General features: G+C 39.8%; 1 protein-coding gene across 6 annotated transcripts in view; it reads left to right on the plus strand.

Annotated features, from left to right (window-relative positions):
* The first annotated feature begins 1,149 nt into the window (after positions 1–1,149).
* Positions 1,150–20,520, plus strand: part of PHC3 (polyhomeotic homolog 3) — a 36,330-nt gene continuing 16,959 nt past the window's right edge. For 3 of the 6 annotated variants that reach the window (XR_014696183.1, XM_084530190.1, XM_084530192.1), the window contains exons 1-11: positions 1,174–1,219; positions 4,454–4,601; positions 5,307–5,465; positions 6,901–6,978; positions 8,516–8,674; positions 10,865–10,963; positions 14,307–14,547; positions 16,004–16,881; positions 17,839–17,989; positions 19,430–19,683; positions 20,236–20,392. Coding sequence is in view for 5 of the 6 variants with exons in the window: in XM_084530190.1 (XP_084386316.1) it covers positions 4,476–4,601; positions 5,307–5,465; positions 6,901–6,978; positions 8,516–8,674; positions 10,865–10,963; positions 14,307–14,547; positions 16,004–16,881; positions 17,839–17,989; positions 19,430–19,683; positions 20,236–20,392 (2,302 nt within the window). In the remaining variant the exon portion in view is untranslated. Of the gene's footprint in view, positions 1,220–4,453; positions 4,602–5,306; positions 5,466–6,900; positions 6,979–8,515; positions 8,675–10,864; positions 10,964–14,306; positions 14,548–16,003; positions 16,882–17,838; positions 17,990–19,429; positions 19,684–20,235; positions 20,393–20,520 lie in introns of all 6 variants that reach the window. The other 3 variants (XM_084530191.1, XM_084530188.1, XM_084530189.1) reach the window with 3 other exon arrangements.

Here is a 20,520-nt window from a genome sequence, read left to right on the forward strand (position 1 = left end):
CCTGTTTAACAACGCGTTTTTAGCGTCGTTGATAATGCGTATTTATTTTGCCCTGCACTTCCTTGACGCTTCTGGGAATCCTAAGGAATAGGTAACCTAACCTTTGTTGTTTTTGTTTTTGTTTTTTTTTTTTCTGATAGAGTACAAACACTTCCTTTTTTCGCCACTACCTCCTTGCTGTAATCGGCACCGTTCCCGGATGTTTGTTAAAGCAGCGCAGCATTCAGCCGCTTGGTGTGGCTGCTACACGAGACTTGCACATTCCAATTGTGCACCTTGCTCCGTGTTTTTTTCTCTCTTTGATGATAAAGTAACTTAAGGCCCCATTTGCTATTTTCCTTGCAAGAGGTTACAAAGCACAGAACTTTTTGTCTTGCTACCTAGCCTTCCTGCAGCAGGTATTTTTCCTCCTCAGAAGAAACTTCCTTGCTCCACCCAGTTTCCAAACAATCTTGCATCAATTTCACGCAGCAGGAAATACCTTGCTGTATCTTAACAATACCTTGCTCTACAACTTTCAACATTTTTAAGTTTCCTACAAGACCTCTAAGAGTATTCCGTCACAAAGAAGAAAACATTTCATGACACACAGAAGGAGAGGTACTGAGTTTGTCAGGATATCCCATGCAAGATTTGAGTTAACCTAATGCGGTACAGTGGCTAATTGTCTGTGTGGAGGCTGGGCTTTGCTCTTCTATGCCAGGTAGTGCAAAGAAGTCGCTACCACCTACGCTTAAGTAATGGTGTAATTCAACTCTGCTCAATTACGGTCAGTTCCAAGGAAGAAGCTCTCATCCTCTTAGCAGAGAGAGGCTTAGAACCAACATGTTGCAGGAAGAACTGGAAGCTAGGCTAAGTGATCTAAAAGTCCCTTCAGTTTCATATTCCTGAGACATCAGGGGCTCGCCACCACCTCCTGTTTGGGAATCTTTGAACAACTAACATAGAAAAGCCCTCGGGGCAGGCCCTTTCTTGCCTTTAACCTTCACACAGCCCCCTCAAAACACACGTCTTACAGCTAATCCCCCAGATTTATTAACGCCCCGTTTACTGAAGAAGCCCTCGGGCAGCTGCCCCTTTCCCCTCAGCCCCGCCGCACGAAGCCCCAAGGTGGCGGCGGGCGGCGTCACCTGGCGGCGGCGCCCAGCGCGCCTGCGCAGCGCCTCCCCGGGAGGGAGGTGACAAGATGGCGGAAGCGGAGTGAGGCGGCTGGGCCGAGGCGAGTCTCCCGGCGGGACGCGCGGAGGAGGAGGGGGAGCGGCAGCGGCGGGGCCCGGCCAAACCGCGGCGGGGCGGGGCGCGGAGGCGGGGACCGGCGCCCTGACAGCGCCCTGACGGCGCCCCGGCAGCGCCCTGGCTGCGGGAGGCTCCTCAGCCCCCCTCACGCCCCTTCCTCCCCGGGGCTGAGGGCGGAGGAGCGCCGCGGGGCCGCCGCTCGGGGCTGGGGGAGGCCCCGGGCTCGGCTCCGGGGGCTGGGGGTCCTCGGGGCTCGTCCTGAGGCGGGCGAGGGGCCCTGCCCGCCCGGCAGCCCCGGGGTCCCTCAGCGCCGCGGGGCGGGGGCTGCGTTGGCGCGGCTCTCAAAAACCCCGTGTTTTGGCTGAAAAATAGCGCCCGAACCCCGTGTAACTGTCGGGGTGGCGTGCCGGGGGTGTGTGTGTTTGGGGTTTATGCAGAAATCCCCTCAGGGGTTAGGCTTGTGGAAGATTTGTGTTTATTTTCTGTGTTTTATGCGCGTGGGAGTTCTGACGGGAGGTGATGAGCGGACTGAGTAAATAAATGGTTTAAACACTTAAAATACCAATTTCCAAATACCAATTATGGGTTGCAGAGAGCCAGTAGTGTTTGCTTTTACCGTGTCACTACAAAAAATCAAAGTTTCTCAAACATGACCAGCGACATGCTGTGTGTGTGCACGCACGCGATGTGCCGTGCTGGTAGTCCAATGTTACTGGTGTAAAACAGCAGATTTTTGTGACCTTACTTTGGATTTTTATTTTGACCAAAACTGTTCTTTAACTCTCAGAACAGCAAGAACAAAAACCTCTAAATATTTACATCATGCACGGTATAATTTGAAACAATGTGGTGTCTAAGACTGTCTCTATTCGAATAAATGCTTCTTTTACATACAGTTTTCTGTTGTGTTTTATATTTTGAGTCCACTTTTAAACATACAGCGGTTGTTCAGAGTTTGTGCATTTTCTAAAACTCGCCCATCAGAGAGGTCCTTTTGAGGTGATGTTGCTCACATGCAATGTCGCAGTACAGCCCCTGTTCACTTACCAAATTTATTTGCACTGTAAATTGGGAATTTTGCTTTTTTAATGTTAAGTAGCTAATAAAAATTTTAGAAGACTATTTTTAATTGTATCTGAGACACATTTTTATAACTAAATGTGGTCTAGTTACATATGCGGTGTTGCCCTGATCTCCTTTACGATGCTGTAAAGACAGATCCACATTCTGTAGTGGCATTCATGCTTTCTGCTATAAAAGATCCATCTATCCATCTGCCACATTGTTAATGGATTCAGGGTCATCTCGCTAAAAAATAACCCTCGTTTTATGTATTTTCTCTTTTTCCTTTAAACAACCAGCTTTTCACTCCAAGTGAGGAGAGCTTTTCTAACAAGTGTCATCTGTTGAAGCACCTTCCCGTGCTTTCAGCCAACAGAGGGCATGGTATTTCTGCGTGTCACTGCTGCCTGCTGCAACTCTTCTCTCTTTATATTGCGATAAGCCCTGAGGGGTGGCAAGTAAGCCTCGTGCATCATCTCTAATTGATTCGGGGTCAGACGTGCTAGAGGAGGGTTGGAGATGCACGTCAGTACCAGGCCATGCCGATCAAAAATTTTGAAAACAAGGCACTTAGCTAAAGAATTATCAGCTCGCATTGAATTACCGACTTCTGATTCAGTTGGTGCAGTGAGACGCGTTGCATATCTCACTGATAACTCTTAGATGTGGCTGAGAACTAAGAAAATTAACCGTGCAATGTTATTTTTCTTAGGCTGATTTAAACAGTTGCATAACTGCTCAAACAAGCTAGATGAGTCTTAGGTGTAAATATTTTGTTGTGCATTTAATGCTCTCTGGAGGAGACTTTTTTTCAAGGTCCTTTTCATTAGCAGTATGTGAAATTAATGTAAAGTGATTTTAGAAGTGATGCTGTTCTCATTGTAACTGAAGTGGTTTACGCATCAATGCTAACTTTTGTTCTCCTGTAGGTAGATAAATGGCATTATAACACACGTCAGATCTGATTTTTTTTTTTACCAACAAAGCCATACTTTTCTTCATTTCTGATAGTAGGATCTGTGCTTTGAAAGCAAGCTTTATTGCCACAAATTGTCTTTGATGGCAAAAGATAGAAGATATCAACACAATGATGGGTGCAAAGTCCCTAGGGGACCGTGTACCTCTTAAAGTTTATGTATTCCATATAATCGGGACCTATGGCATCATGTACAGCACAAGTCAGCCTGAAGGTTTTTTTCTGGGTAGAGGATGCTGATTTGTAAGTTCTCTACTTGCAAAGTAGTCATGTCTTCAGAGAGGAAGGTAGCAGATCAGCAGCGTTGTGTTCTGCTTTCAGCAGCATGAGCTGAAACTCCTTATTATGTTCCTGTTTGATGCAGCACGCAATGGGCATTTTGCTGGGGACTTGCCAATGCTGCTTCTTTTTTTTTTTTTTCCTAGTACACTGCAGCTCTCCAAATGATCATTTTTCTGAGTCCTTCCTTATTGTAAGAAGGAAATTCTTCTCTCCACCTGCTTTTTTAAAGCATCCTTTGAAAAGCAATAAACAGCTGCTATGTCTCTGTTAATCATAATACTAAAACTGAAAAGGAAACTAAGATAAACAACGCTCATATGTTGAGAAACAGGTTTCATTGAAGTTTTAATGACAATGTTTTTGGAGAGAGGTTATACTCTGCAGCAGAAGGAAGTCTTGTAGGGAAAAAAATCCTTGAAGATTCTTTTAGGTATTTTTTTCCATAACTGTGGCTGTTTTTGGGGAGGCATTGCTGTAGAAATTAAAGCATTTTCTCTGCAGCTTTTTGTTCTTTTTCCGAATAGAACATGTCGCCAGTGATGTTTGGCTAGAAAATGTTTTGCTGAATGTGCAGCATGGACAGCCAGTGGCTCCTGCGCTGTGCCATGGCGAAGAGGGATGTGGCAGTACTCCTGTGCAGCTTGTGGGAAGTTCCGCGTGCATTCCTAAATTGCCACCTATTGCTACTCTTGATACATCTTAGAATTTCATAACAACGTTAGCCTACAAATCACATCAAGTAATAGTAAACACTATGAACCTATCCATTTGAAACTGTCCATTAGTGTATCTCAGAGAGTCTTAGATTTTCTCCTTTAAAATCTTTAAAATCTCCTTTAAAATATGTGCTGCTCTTCTCTTTGTGAACTGCTTTCATTTCAATTTCAATCCCGCCAGGCTGGACGAACACTGCACAGCTATGGAGAATGAACCCAACACAACGACGTGTTCTGCATCTACGACTACTATCACTACCACCTCCACGTCCCGGACCCCGCTCCCGCAGATATCTGTCTACAGTGGCTCTGACAGGCATGCCGTCCAGGTACCGGGCCATCAGATGCTATTTCCCTCAAATACATGCGTTGCACAATGCTTTACACAAAATTAACTTTCCGTTCTTAATTGCTGTCTTCTTTCTCAATATCTAACTTACTGATTTTCATAAGATACTGTTCATAGTATAGATATCAGACCACTTAAGAGTAGTGCAGTGTGCAGGCCTGCCTTCCAAATAACGGGAGAGAAATGCTATTGGAAAACCTGATTTTTCACCATTCCCCAAGGGTATGGAATATGAACATAAAATTTTACAAAGTAACACAAAAAGCTGTTTGCTTTACCACCATTGACTAGAGGGATCCAGAGGTATCTTTGTGTGTAACTGCTTCTTGGATCCATCCCCATTTTGCTGTTCTTCAAATAAGATTACCAGGAAGTTTGTACAGCCTGCTCCATTGGGTTTGATAAATGGGCCTCGTGCGCTGTCCTGATCTTTCAAAAAAAATAGAATATCACGTAGGGTATGATGATGAGAGCCTAAGAGCCGTGGATGTAGTGTTATGAAAAATGCTGTACCTATATTTGGTACTTTTGTTGAGAAAAGTGGTGGTGGAGTAAGTTCGGTATTATACAGTTGGTGTGAAACGGATGTATTTGGTTTTATTTCCTTGTAAAGGTAAACTTCAGCATCATGTCAGTATGGTGTGTACTTTGTAATTGTGATTAATTACCTACTGATTCATCACAGGTTATTCAGCAGGCCTTGCACCGTCCTCCTAGCTCAGCTGCTCAGTACCTCCAGCAGATGTATGCAGCCCAACAGCAGCATCTAATGCTGCAGACTGCTGCTTTGCAGCAGCAGCACTTAAGCAGTACCCAATTTCAGAGTCTGGCAACTGTACCACAGGTGAGAGCGAAGATTGCTGAAAAATAGTGGTTTGCTACTTTCTGGAGTAGAACTACAGTTCTAGAGCATTGTCAAACATAACAGCTTAAGTGCCTGAGCTTTCAGTGTCTCACAATGATTCGCTGTTATATTTTAATGACTTTGTTCTTTTAAATTGTATCTTCCTCCAAACTGTTTGGAGGATTTTGTTATAGATGCTCCAATAGGCGTCCATTCCATGCTTAACTGCATACATTATAATGCATCATGTAAATCATCAAACAGAAAAAAATGTATATATTAAAAATAGACTACTTCAGTCTTCATCCCATGAATTTGTCTGAAGGTTGATGGGGAAACAAATGAATAGCCACGCATCTTAGTGAAATCAAATTCAGGTAGTCAACATCTGGTATTTTAGTGTGTCTTGCCACACGTCTGGCTGCATTATAAATAATGGCAACATTCAGTTTTAACTCCAACTGCAGCAATGTAGGAGGTAAATGACAATGCTGTGTTTCACTTCTGAAGCAAAGCTTTTGACACAAAAGGAACACCAGAGTAGACCCATTGTGAAAACACAAGCAGTGGAAAGACTTCCTTTGACCTCAGTTGACTGTGGATTGAGAGTACTGTCTTGCAGGGATAGGTGGCAGTTAATATTTTTATATGTAGAAATGCTAAAACAGAGGTAAAAACTTCAGGGATAGATACAGCTGTTTGTTGTCAGAACTAGGATGGACTCTTCTATGCTCCTGGCTTCTGCTTCTGTACCTTTTCCAATAGATCATGATAATATATTGACTTATTTTTTTTTTGTGATGGATTTGTGCCTATACTGCTACTGAGATAGAGCAAAGAGAATCAGATGGGGCAAGCCTAAGAAGTTCTGTCATGCAGTCTATTAATATATACATCTAAATCACTGTCCCTGTATTCATCTGAAGGTCTGGAATAGCGTACTGGTATACACACTTGATGTGCATACATAAACTGTCATTCTAGGGGAAGTGAGGATGTTCCTCGCAGCATTTATGAAGTTTAATTTTAGATTATTCTAATCATAATAAAAATTACAATGTGAGTTTTAATAATGACAGTTTTAATGATGTCACATTCTAAGTTCCGAGCACCGTAGGTGATGAGCTGGTCAGGTAGCTCCATCATTAACAGTTTGATGGGCTTTACCTCTGATAGTTATTGTTCAGGTCTTGGTCTGTGAGAGTCTGAGTGCCTGAAAGCTGGAAGGAATTCAAGGCATTTGACACCTTGCAGATTCCAGTTCAGAGCTTGGAGTGCACTTTGAAATCTAATTCCACTGAGTTGAGCAGTTTTGCTGCTAACTCAGAGAGAGGGTAATGTTAGAGAGGGGTGTTTTTGGTGGTTTGTGCAATAATGTGAACATCGCTTAAACACTTTTTGATTTCGGTATTTGACGCATATTCTTGCTATCTAGGCAAGCCTGTCAGGTGGGAGGCAATGTACTTCCCCCCCTGGGAGTGTCACTCAGCAGTCAAGCATGTCGCAGACCTCGGTACGTAATCGAACAAAGCCCTGCATCCATTCTCAACCCCTGTTGGTTATATAATAACTATCTGGCAAAACAGAAAAGATTTTAGTATTTAAATTGTGTGGTTAAAAGGAGTACAAGAGAGGCGCTAAATGGAAGTATGATGACTGTAGAAGCGTTGGCTATGCTTCCAGTGTCGTCCTCTCATCCCAATGCCAGTGTTCCTGGCTGGTTTTGGAGGCTTCCCTGGTCCCAGCCCACTGTTGGTGCTCTGAGGGGCAGCTGCTCACTCCATGGGCACTAGTGACTGTTCAGACCACTGCAGGAATCACTCTCTGAGCTTTCATCTCTTACATGATTTCTTACCAGATTTTTCACATTAGTTTCTTTATTCAGGGCACTGTTGTAGTTCAAAATCATAACTCTGTGTACCAGTGATTAAGGAGCACCGAATCTAAAGAATCCAAGTCATTGCTCACTTCAGTATATGAAACTGGTTAAATTGTTTATAGCTTTCATTCTTTTGTCATCTTTTATCATGCATCTTTATGCACTTTAAATTACTTTATCCATATCCTAAGCATGTGCTCAGGTTTCAGTTGTTAGTGGCTCTGTGTTCAGTTCATGCTGCATTTCCTTAAATGACATCTTCAGATATGTAATTTGCACAGCCTTCTATGTACACTTCTACAGTTGTCTTCAGTAGGACTTCGTTAGTCCTACAGACATCCTGCTTATTAATCATGCCCTCAAGCTGTTCATGGCTTCAGTGCGTAGCTTCAGTGATTTAACTGTTGTTGTGTTTTAAGCTCTCATAGCACTGCTTTGGCTTACAGTCGTTAGAAGTAAAATCATTCATTCATTATTAAATTTAGGAGGGAAGGTTTTCAAATATGCCTGATGTTAAACTAACAGAATAATTGGGCTTGGATTTTGAAGAAAATCTCAAAGTGATCTAAAAGAGCTGGGCACTTAACTCTGTTAGATGTGTTAGTAAAAACAAAAAACAACCAGCTTTTGCTTGAGCAGATGCTAAAAAGAATTTTTCCAGGAGCATTTAATATGAAATTGTAGAAAACTTTAGTCTCAGACCATTTTTAATTGTGCATATGAGGAATCAAAGTATGGCAGCACAAACAGGCACCTTGGTCAAGTTTCATAATGAGCATCTCAGAAATTGTCAGTCCAGTCAGATAACAAAAGCATTTAAAGATACTTAAGTATTAAGATTCAAACATTTTTCTTAAAATTTGATAAGCTCATGCTATGTGTTATGTAAATACGTATTTCTGTGAGATGTATTTTTTCAGGCTTCATAACATCGTTGTTTATATTCGTTAATGCTTATTACTGTGTACTGCTAAATATTGCTTGTGGATCGAGAATGAAAATGTGCGGTCTTGCCAGAATCTAGTTTTGTGACGTTTGGCTCAATACATTTTTGATATCTTTACAGTTCAGAGGTTTCAACTGACCCTGCCATTTTTGTGAAAGGCTTTCTGGCTTTAGACCCTAGGATGATTGAATTTCCATGACAGAAGCAATATTTTTGTTTCCTTAGATTAACCTCTCCACCTCTCCTACACCTGCACAGATAATAAGCCGTTCACAGACCTCCAACACCACCAGCAGCAGTATTACCCAACAGACTATGTTGCTGGGGAGCACCTCGCCAACCCTGAGTGCAAGCCAGGCTCAAATGTATCTACGAGCTCAAATGGTAAGTTTGGATTTTTTGTTGTTGTTGTTTTTGGTTTTTGTTCCCTGAAATTTTGCTGTTCCAGTTCTTATTTATTTCTAGAAATTATAAGAATTTTTCTTTAGTTTCAGGTAGCACTGAGAATTCTGTTACTAATCTTTGTGTACATGTCACTGAAACACTTCAGATGTCAAAGGAATGAAAGGATTGCTGTAGCTTAGTTCTGTCAAAATTCGTTCATATATTTTTAGCCTGGTCATACTATGTTGGTAAATTGATCGAGCATGCGGAAAAAAGGAAAAAGAGCATGTCTGATCTGGCTACATAACGGAACATATTAGAGTTTATGCTCAGGGTAGTTTTTTTCCAATACATTGGCTACATTCAGAGCTCAGTCTCTTGAGGAAAATTTAATTGCGTTTAGCTAAGATTGTTCTTTAGATTACTGTCTCTAGAACATGAATTGGATATGTAGCTTTCATTCTTCTTAGATTCACGTGAAACTCATCAGGTTCTTCCCAATTCCTATTAATGCGGCATTTCCATTTCTTTATGGGCAACTCTGAAAAATCAGTATAGTGATTTTACTTTATTTAGTTTAATACTCTGTGCAGTGAGTCTTGTATGAATTGATCCTCACAGGCTGTGTGGGATTTCATAGGAATTACTGAAGTTATACGTGAACACTGAAGTTATACTCCCATGGCCCGTGGGAGTTCATGACTAGAGCTTTCTGACGTGTTATGTTCAACTACACGAAACAGGAAGAATCACTGTTACGCTACACCGAGAGTCAGAGGTCTGTGACTGCAGTGGTGTATAAAATTAGATGCAGGCACGAGTTCTTACAGGAACTGCACCTGTGAAGCGTGTTTATGAAAGTTTTTTCTTTGTTCTTTTTCTGAGTTTTTTCTTAGGCTTGCCCAGCAATGGTGTTATGCGATGTTGAGCTCTTTCTTTGGAGACTCTTTTCTTACATGTTTATTGAAAAAGTAGTATGAATTCAAGATAAGGATTTAAAGATCAAACACCAACAATTTGACAGCAAAAGGATTTCCTGAGTCTTTGGTTTGTAAGCAAACCTAGATGCTGAAATCACCTAGTACTAGTTAACAGAAAGCTAGGAATCCATCATGTCACTGCCTTTCAATATGTGTTATCAAATTAGTGGTGGAAGCAATATGGGATGAGGTTGCTGCTTTTTATAGTAGCAATCTGTCTCAACGACATGGATTTTTGGATATGGTTTTCATATCTATTCACACTAAGTTTTCATCCAGACTCTTTACATCAAATTTCCTGCTTATTTCAATAACTGTCTTACATCCCAGTTTCGAGAGAGAAACTTACACTCTGTTAGTTTCTGTTTAGGATGATATTGCAAGATCATTTTGCCCTTCTTGGTAGCATGTCATACCTCTTTCAATCTTTCAGTGTTTCTAACATATCAAAATTAACGTTTTTCCTTCATTGTCAAGGACTTTCTGTAAAAAGGTCAACTCTCGTCTGTAGTTAGTCTATAACAATAGCCTCATCACCAGCTTGTTTCACTTCTGGCTAAGTAACTTCATGTTTTCTTCCTAGCTGCTCCTTGCAGTTGACATATCTTTAAAAATAAGGGAAAGTGACTAATGGTCTCTCTGCAAAGTCTTCCATAAGACTTGCCTTTACTATACTGTCACTGCGGAAATCAATGACAATTAAGCATGCCAGTACACTGAAATTAGTAATTTGAGGTTGGTTGTGCGATACCTGTTCTTGCAATAAAACTTAATTAGCATAGTTGAAGTTGATATAACAGCCCTGTTTGTTAATGACAGATTGTAAGATACTCCAAGTTTTCTCTCTTTACAATATTGTAGAAATTGGCCAACTTTTTTGCCTTTGTTTCACTCATTTGTAATATTGGAGGGAAAGCCTTTTTTAAAATGCTTGTGTGAAAGCTAATAAGTGTGTGTGTGTGTATAATACATGTTTCTGAATATGTAGAACAAATATTTTACATAACCTTTTAATTTTATTTACTTAAACTACTGCAATAAATTGTTACTAGAATAAGTTCCTCTAAAAGTAAAAAAAGAAAAAGAGAAGCTGTGCATCACTGCATGTAACTTATGTATCACTTTAAAAGTAAAATGTTGCTTTTTTTTTTTTTTAACACATTTTTCAACATTTCAGTCTATTACCTGATATTTTTTTCTTGCTTAACAGCTAATTTTTACTCCTGCTACCACTGTGGCTGCTGTCCAGTCTGACATTCCTGTTGTCTCATCATCTTCCTCATCTTCCTGTCAGTCTGCAGCTACTCAGGTGAGCTTGTGTCCAGCAGAGTGTGCCAAAATTCACAAGTAAGGAAACGTCGTGCTTAAGTTTTACTTCCTTTTAAAAATTAGTAATGGGTACTGTTTCCGTACATCTTTAGTGTTTTCTGTTTACCATCATCACACGTTTAGAGGTGATCATGTTATATGTAAAACTGGGGTCCTGAATATAACGCTTCAGCTCTTCATAATCTTCTCTCTCATCTTTATTACCTTGAATAATTTCACATTATCAGCTGAACTAGTGTTGTCATTTCACTGAAACATGAAATTTGTATATGATCTGGAAAACCATATGGGACAGCACAGACCTCTACAGAATGTTAGTCACCATCTCCTGCTGTGAAAAGCAAACATTTTTCCAACAAATTTATGCTCTCATGAAAGACTTTCCCTTCTATTTTAGGGATTTATTTGAAAGACTCTGCTAATGGACTTGTTTTGGAACTGTTTGGAAATCCAAGTAAATTATGCCAGTTGAATGTTCTTTGTGCTTGTGTTTGTGGATCCCTTCAGAAGATTCCACTAGATCAGCGAGCTGCTACCTGCTTTACAAAAGTCATATTGCTTGTTGTAGGGCACGTCTGGTTCTCTGCTATAATTTCTAGTACTCTGGCAATTGGAGGTACCAGATTTACTATTTTTACTTCTACAGATCTTCCCGAACTACTTCTGAAAAATCTGCATTGTGCTAGTTGCACCTTCTAGTTCTCTTGTGCCAAGTTTGGAAAAAGATTTCCTTCTGTAGTTACTCTTTTAACATTTCATTCTTGAGGTCATTTAGAACTCTTAAGGTTAATAAAGCCCAACTGTGGTATTTTGGTACTCCATTTTAGAGCATAACCAGTTTATTTTTAAAAGATAAGTGTGTTTGGCAGAACTTTGCAGCTAAAATGAATAAACTAGAAAATAAAAAACTTGAGAGTAGTTGCACTAATCCTAGATATGCTTTCACCATATTCCTTAATTAAGCAATTCATTAAATACAGGAATGAAAAATTGCCTTGTTGTAGGCATGGACAAGGCTTGCAGTGATAAGCAAGTCTAAAAGCTATTGGATTTGATTCCCCAGAAGCTACTGAATTTAGTTTTTAGTCAACCTTCCACATCTAACTTTTTGGCCTTCAGACAGAGAAAAAAAATTACAGACACAAAAGCTGCAAGGGAATGCGTTACCATGTCATTGCTGAATCGTGAAGCAGATTGCCCCTTTGTTACACAAGAAGCTTTGTCAGTGTGCAACATGAGAAAACAAATTCCTCATTTTACCTGCTGTAGTTCTGAACTCTTTCCATATCACCTGCTGAGTACCATTAATTTAATGCTGCTGTTTTAAAGATATCCAAGTAAAATTAAGGGTGAAGGGGGAAAGGTTTTACCTTTGAGATACAGTGAGAAAGTGAAGAAATGCAAACCTCTTTATTCTCACCTCCTCATTCTCTTTGTTGCACAATTTTGTACATTATGTGGATAGGGAGGACTCTGAAAACACATCCAGAAGCTGGTAGCTCTCTCCTTACTGGGGGCATTGTCCTTGTATCTTGCTGGTAGCTGCCTTCCCAGTCTGATCTAATTTACCTTTATTCTAGTACTTCCAGTAAAAGAGCAATTAGGTCTTTTATCTTCTGCTGCAGCACTTTTTTTTTTCTTTAAAGGATTGTAGTGGAGCAAGTGTTTTTTTTATAGGTGATACTGCCTAGCTAGCATAACAGCTTTGGGAATTCAGTGCAGTGCTATGTCAGGAAAATTGGTTGTATTGTTCTCATTATTGCAACAGGGTGTTAAAATGGGCAGTTAGCTTGGTCAAATTTATATGAGGAAGAACAGGAGCTGGCATTTATTCCCTGGTTGGCAAGCCTTTCTTAGCATGTTGGGCTCTTCTCTTTTTTTTTTTTAAACCTTCTCTTTCCCTTTTTTATGAACTTTCAGCAGACCAAATGGCATGCTGAGAGAATGAGTTTAACGGGAACCTTACCTTGATTATACTGTAGGCTGGACTGTGAGACCTGGGCTTTTATTTATCACAGGGTTCTGATAAAAGGTCATGGTAAAGCCTTCCTACTGTTGCTTCTAAAATCTAAGTTGACCTTTTGCTTCCCACACTGAATAGATTCATCTTAACTGCAAAAACAAAGAGTCTGACAGCAGAGTGCTTGTGGCACTGTGGGGGTTTTCCATGACTGGGTTTATTAGGTCAAATGCTATATCCTTCATATGTTTCAGTAGCATCCCTTTCAAAAACAAGCTGGAACAGGAACTTCTTTTGAACTTTGGTCTTCAGGAGTGACGATATTAAATTTGGAGCATCTTGATTAGTGTAAGCCATTAGGCTCTCACAAACTCCAGAATAATCTCATCCCAGTTGTTTTATTTGCTCAGACATCTGCTTATTCATAGATTTTCTCCCCTGCTGCAACAGCTAGGATTGCAGTAAATGCATCATGCATGCCAGCTAGGAAACAAATGCTGTTGTTTTCAGAACAGGATTTGAGCACACCCTGTGGTAACACACTGAACAGTGGGAAGTAAAACGCCAACTAGTTCATTACACAAGTACTAACTGGAATGAGGAAGAGTGGATGGCAATAATTAGTCCTCTTTTTTTTCACGTAAAGTATGACATACATTAGTGCTCTGCTAGGGTAGTCTTTGTCCTTGAAATAAAATTTTAGCTCAGCACGTAGGACTGGAAAGCTGGGGTCAAGATGTACAGAAGCTGGCTGCATTGTAACACACGTCAGTGAATCACTGACTAATACGCATTTCAGAAGGCTTACATTTTGTTTTATGTGACATTAGAGCTGTGGTGAAAAGGTATTGCTGTAGAAAGAAGGTACTCTCAAGTGTATTAAGACCTGAATAATATACAGCACATTCTTGTCACTATCACTACCCAAGGCTCTGGTTTATTTTAGCCTCTGCAAACATATTCACCACTGTATTTCGGTAGGGTCTGCATAAAAATAAAATTGTGTTTAAGATGTGTTCTGTCATTCACTTTGAATTTACTATGAGAGTTAAAGGGAGAAAAAATACAAGTTTTAATTCAAATTAGTGTAATGTAATAGTGATGTAATTATCCTTTATTTTTTAAACTTCAATAAGGAAAAAAGGCTGCTATATTTATCACTGAAGTACCTCACGATCACTGTTTTTCTGTATATTTGGTGACTTTAAGATACTTGGATATGGAGACTTAACTTCTCGGATATTTTGATAAGGTGGGATGAGAAGTGTAACATCAAATCAGTAAAATTAATGTTGTCTGTTTTTGTCTGGATGTCTGTCATAAATGTTTTTATGTCTTTGTTTATGTTTTACCAATTTCCCAGGTTCAAAACTTGACATTGCGCAGTCAGAAGCTGGGTGTGTTGTCAAGTTCACAGAACGGCCCACCAAAGAGCAGCAGCCAGACTCAGTCGTTGTCTCTGTGCACTAATAAACCTGTGAGCAGTACCAAGGGCAGCCAACCAGATCCCTCCGAGAGCAATAGAAAAGGTGATAGCCCAACTCCAGAGTGTCGGAGTACGCCGGTCACACGGACATCAAGCATACACCAGTTAATAACACCAGGTAGGGTGAAAATGAAGCTATAATATAAGTTATTTTAAAGTAATTTGTATATTATAGTTATGTCAGGGTCCATTGCTCACTGACCAGGATCTTTTAGATCTTCCACATGAAGAGTTTAATGTTTAATACTAAATGTACTTATTTATTGATATTTGACGTTACGCAGGATTTTGATTCAGGAGAGTGATACAGCATTGTTCTGAAATCACAATGCAAACACAATGTAGCAATTGCAACATACAGCTGAATCCAGTACAAACATAATTCTCATTACTGGTAACTGTGTATGCTCACTGTCATGACATGTCATCTCCAAACGGAGTGAAGAAACATGTGGGTTGAAACCACCTCAAGCCTGTTGCTGTCTCAAAAGTCCATTTTGCTGGTTGTCTTGTCATTGAATGATTTTTTATATTAAATAATTTAAAAAATCCATTTGTAATAGTGTCCCACAATCTTAGTATTTTGTATTAAGTAACACATCAGGAAGCATGCAGTTGGTTAGATACACATTTACATTGCATGCAATGCATTTGATTTTTAGCATCATAATTTTGAAAGAGTAATGGTTACCTAGATAATTGGTCTCAATTCTGGGGATTTAGCTTGGCTTAATGGCGGCTTTTAAAGAAAGAATAAGACATGCTTGAGTTATTGAGCCCTAATGCTCGTGGAACTTGTTTCTGGAAGGATTAAAGTCCATGTTTACTAGCAGAATAAATAATAAAAAAAAGGCAAGTAATTTCTCAAGTGGAAAAGGGAAGCAAGAAGAGGCTTGCACGTAGAGCAAAATATGTGTCTGCATACACTCAAATGCTCTAAGGAATTACTAGTGAGTCACTGGTTCACTTAAAGGTGATGTGATATCTCTGGAAGTTGCACTATTTTTAGATTCATACCTTTCAGTTTGTGCTTTCACATTCAGGCAAATACTTTAAATGCTTTTGCTTCATACTGAACTCTTGCTGTTTTGTTTGGAGTCTCTTATATTACCTAAATTTAACTTAGCAGTTTGGAACAAATCCTGTTATGACATGCTTATTTCTTCCATTCCAGTCTCTTTCAAAGCAAAGGTTACATCCATTTGGATGAAATCCAAATGCATGAAATTCTTAAATAAAAGAGAAGGCTGGATCAGCAATGATCTTAGAACTAGCACCAAAAAGATGTGCAGATAATCTTATATATGTATATGTATTTTCAGTATATGTAGGATGGATGGCTGTTACTTTATTCATTGCTGCATTTGCTTTGGAAACTGGTATATTCCTTTAAATTCGCCTTGTGCACTATATGCTGTTAAATAAAATGTTTCTAAATGTGGATCCAAAGGGTTGAAAAAGTTGTGCTGGGCTTACTTTAAAGTAAAAGCTTCCTTTCTTTCATTATTTCTATAATGTTCTCTGGAGCTAAGGAAATAATTGCTAATTGTCACTTTTTTTTCCTCCCTTCACAGCTTCATATTCTCCATTGCAACCTCATTCTCTGGTAAAACATCAGCAGATCCCACTTCATTCACCACCTCCAAAGATTTCGCATCATCAGCTGATACTGCAACAGCAGCAGCAAGTCCAGCCGATTGCACTTCAGACTCCTTCTGGTCAGGAGCCCCCTCCGTCACAGCACTGTCTGCCCCTCCCAAGCCACGGTCTTCCTCCGGCTCCCAGCAGCGTCCAGTCTCATTGCTCACCGATTCACATCCATCCTCCACCTCTGACGTTATCTCCCACTCCATCCCAGTCAGCTCAGCAGTCGGTAGTGGTCTCCCCTCCACCTTCTCACTCCCCTAGCCAGTCGCCCACCATAATCATTCATCCTCAAGCACTTATCCAGTCACAGGCAAACTCCCTCGTGCCAGCAGCTCTTCAGCCTGAGCAGGGTGCTGCTCAGCAAACTGCTACCAACCCAGTTCGACCAATTGCACAGCCACTTAACCTTCCGCCACATCTCCCACTTCCACCCTCCCCTGCTGTACATATAGGATCAGTAGATCCGCCCAGCTTGGTTTCCTCGGGCCAACAGATAGTGTCCTCCACACCGCACCAGCAATACTCAGCCTTGCAGTCCACACCTATCCCTCTTGCAGCTCCTCCACAGCTGTCAACATCTTCAACCCAGATTCAACAACTGCCACTGCAGTCTGTGCAGTCGTTACAAGTGCAGCCTGAAATTCTATCCCAGGGCCAGGTCTTGGTTCAAAACACTTTGGTTTCTGAGGAAGAACTTCCTGCTGCAGAAGCTTTGGTCCAGCTGCCATTTCAAACTCTTCCACCACCTCAGACTGTTGCAGTAAATCTTCAAGTGCAGCCATCAGTACCAATTGAAACTCCAGTGGTAAGTGCTCAGAAACCCTCTAATTTTAGAATTAAACTGAGAGTGAAAAACCCTTTCTTTGATGTCATCTCTGACCACACAGAGCAAAGTCAACCAGACCTGTTAAAATATCTGTTTTCCAAAACCATTCTAGTAGTGAAAGCTGGCTTTAGAGAGACAGGTGACAGAGGTAGGTGAATACAGCAAGGTGTTTGAAAGTTATATTTTGGGGTACCAGTCTGTCAAAACAAATCATATTGCTGTCTTTGCAGAACTCTTTTTCTTAATAGAGCAGTGCTGATTGCAGAAACGTTCAAAAGGGAATTAAAATCAGAATTTGTGCTATGTACCTCATGAATAGAGAGCCCAGTTCTTTGGCTCACAGTATGCATTCAAGCTGAATTTCACTGTGTATAATGCAGGAGATAAGGAAATCTAAATGATGGACACATCTTCCCATTAAATTATGCCACTCATGAACTGGGGACTCCACTGTACTTTGAAAGTACTTCAAATACAGCTTTGCTTTTTCTTTGTTATGGGGACATGGGACAGTCAGGCCAATGAAATATTGCAGTCCTTCATCCCTGACTTATGTAAAGAATCCAGTCTACCAAAAGATTAAGGAAGATGGTGTGCTCTGTATTTTTAATTCATGTTGAGGTAATGATAATCCCAATTCTCTGATATTTCATGTAAAAATTGGACAAAATAATAGAACTCAGTTATACTTTTGAGAAGGTAATATTTTACATCCTGATCTGCTAAGCTAGCTGTCAGTTATTAATGTAAATTCACTTTTGTAATTTTTAGGAAAATACCTTATAACCTTTTCAATAATGCTTTTGATAGTCTTGGCATTCACTCCTGAGGAACTCAGTTTGACTACACTGCTGTGTAAGATAGAAAACAATATGCATAGAAAACAATTATTATGCTAGACTGGAAATCATTAAAGCAGTAGTTTGTTGAATGCAGATTTACCAGGTGGAGAATGTATGTGAAGAAGAGATGCCTGAGGAATCTGATTGTGTCAATATGGTTAGGACACCGACACCACCGACTTTGTCCCCGCCAGCCATAACCTTGGGGAATGGAGAGGCACTTAATTCAGAAGAGCCTTTATCAGGTGAGAACAGATGTAAAACTAAAGTAGCTGCTCTGCTTAGGAACTAACTAGTGATGTTTTAAAGCAAAAATGTCAGATTTTCATCTTCTTTATACTTTGAGATTATAATTTTTTAAGTAAAGAAACTCTATAAAGCATACTAGAAACACTTGTGATAGAATGAATTATTCAATCCCAAAGGCGTAACTGTATATGTATTTGGATAATGTAGTACAAAAACAGCTTTTCAGCTCTTTAGTGTATACTTTTATAATACTAAAATCTTAACAGGAGCATCAGTCTCCAGGTACTCTGTAAGTGATAGCTGGCTGATTTGGTATGAAGCTTGATTTCACAGAATCAGGATCAACAATTAGAAGGAGCTGTCAGAATGGTTGCTTACATGGTATGATTCTTTTTTGATATGCACAGTATGAGAATTTGTATTGCAAAAGCTACTAATGAACATTTTTTCCAGAGAGCTGTAAAAAAATATACCTGCCTATATCAATTTTTTTGCTGCAAATTAATGTTAACTTCCCCTGATGTGCTGAATATACTGATTTCTGCTGAAGCTACAAAGACAGGATGCTTCACAGATCAGTTATGAATGTTCAGCTTGTTCTGTGCTGATCAGTTCCTGGAATAAATGAGAAAGAGAAGAGGACAAAATATTCTTCCTATTCTTTGTAAATAAAACATGGTAACTGATGTTTTGATCAGATAGCATGTTTACTAGAGCTAAAAGCCAACACTGTCCAAAATGAAGTACAAGTACTCTTTCCATGCCTGAAGAAGTAGATTCCCATGTAAGTTATGAGCTTGCCTGTATTTCCAAAGTATTTTTCAGAAAATTGAGTTTTCAGCAGAAAGTTGTGAGTATCAATGGCACCGTGTATATCTGCATGTGTGTATATGCACACACATATATATGTGTAATAATGAATGTATGTAACATCTTTCAGAACACCAGGAGGGACAACCTTCCTGATACCCAGGTTTCTATACCTACAGCTGATATTGTGTGTTTTTGTGGCTCATTAGCAAGATTAGCAACGCTCAGAGCAACCCTGAAAATATTTTCTCTTTAAAAAATGCCTCAGCAGTTTTGTTTTGAGAATCACATGTTTGAATAGAGTGGTTTCTGGTTTTGTCTCGTGGATTTGGGATCTGTATAGGAAGTCACTTTTTTCAAATGTTTTCTCATGGCCAACTGTGGTTATAGTTAATCAGTACTTAGTAAAGGAAAATGATACTTGAGAATTGTTTGGTTGTGGACTAGTCTGTCAAGGAAAATCATCTGGTTTTGAAGGTAAAGTCTATAGACTATAGAGAAAAGCCTGTGTTACAGGATCATACATACAAAGCTGGGTGTGTGTGTTTGTCGTTTCTACTTTCTAGAATTCTAAGCGAATGTTTGGACGTAAGTCACAAAAATATAACATACCTTATGTTTTTCAGACCATGTGGGAATACCTTCAGTGACATCATCAGTCAGTGCCTCAGTAATTAAATCTCCATCTGATCCTTCGCATGCTTCTATTCCACCACCACCTCTTTTGCTTCCAGCAGCAACAACAAGGAGTAACAGCACATCAATGCCCAATAGCATTCCTAGTCTAGAAAATAAACCTCCACAGGCTATCGTTAAACCACAAATCCTGACCCATGTTATTGAAGGCTTTGTGATTCAGGAGGGGTTGGAGCCGTTCCCTGTAAGTGTAAAAGTTACTTCAAAAGTTTTGCTACTAATTCTTAAAACAAACCATTCTTAAAGATGATGCTGTTTATTTCTAATAGCTAATAATAATAATTCAAGGTCATTAAACCTTGAATACGTTTTCAAATGTTGGAGTTGACCTTTTTTCTCTGTTTGGTAACCTGTTTCTTAACAGCACTTCAGTATACTTGTCTTATTTAATCTGAATTTGTGCTGCTGTTTTGCTTGCCAGTATCACTGGATGACAAGATACGAAATGAAACAGAGACACAGCTGAGTAGGCAGGCTATCCAGAGATAACAACAGTTATTTTAGGCTAACATTTACACTAACTTTATTTTACACTTGTCTCCTAGATACCTCAATTTAAGCAATAATTTAAACCTCTGCGATGAGTCTTTGTATACAGTAGTACTTCCATGTCAAAAACTTTGTTCTTTAAAACACCAGCAACCCCCTTACTGAGCTTTGTGTGATTAGTCACAAATACTGTTTCCAGTCATTCATTCTTCAGTTAACCATTGTTGCTTTGCTTTTATTGCAATAGGTAAGTCGTTCATCTTTGCTGGTAGAACAGCCTGCAGAAAAAAGATTGCTAGTGGAGGGTCAAATCATGAGTGTTATGTGTGTTGAATCAGACTTGCAGAATACAAAACATGCAGACAACTCATCGGACACAGAGATAGAGGATATGATTGCAGAAGGTTTGTAGTTTTTGTTTAATTATCCATTTTTCCCTTCTGGTCTGTATGTATTACAGAATTCCATCCTGTCTGTACATCTGGAATCTTCCTCCAGTCTTTACACTATCTCTAAAGATACTGTTTTCAAA

Source organism: Aythya ferina (genome assembly GCF_964211825.1).
Source record: "Aythya ferina genome assembly, chromosome: 9".
NCBI classification, from domain to species: Eukaryota; Metazoa; Chordata; class Aves; order Anseriformes; family Anatidae; genus Aythya; species Aythya ferina.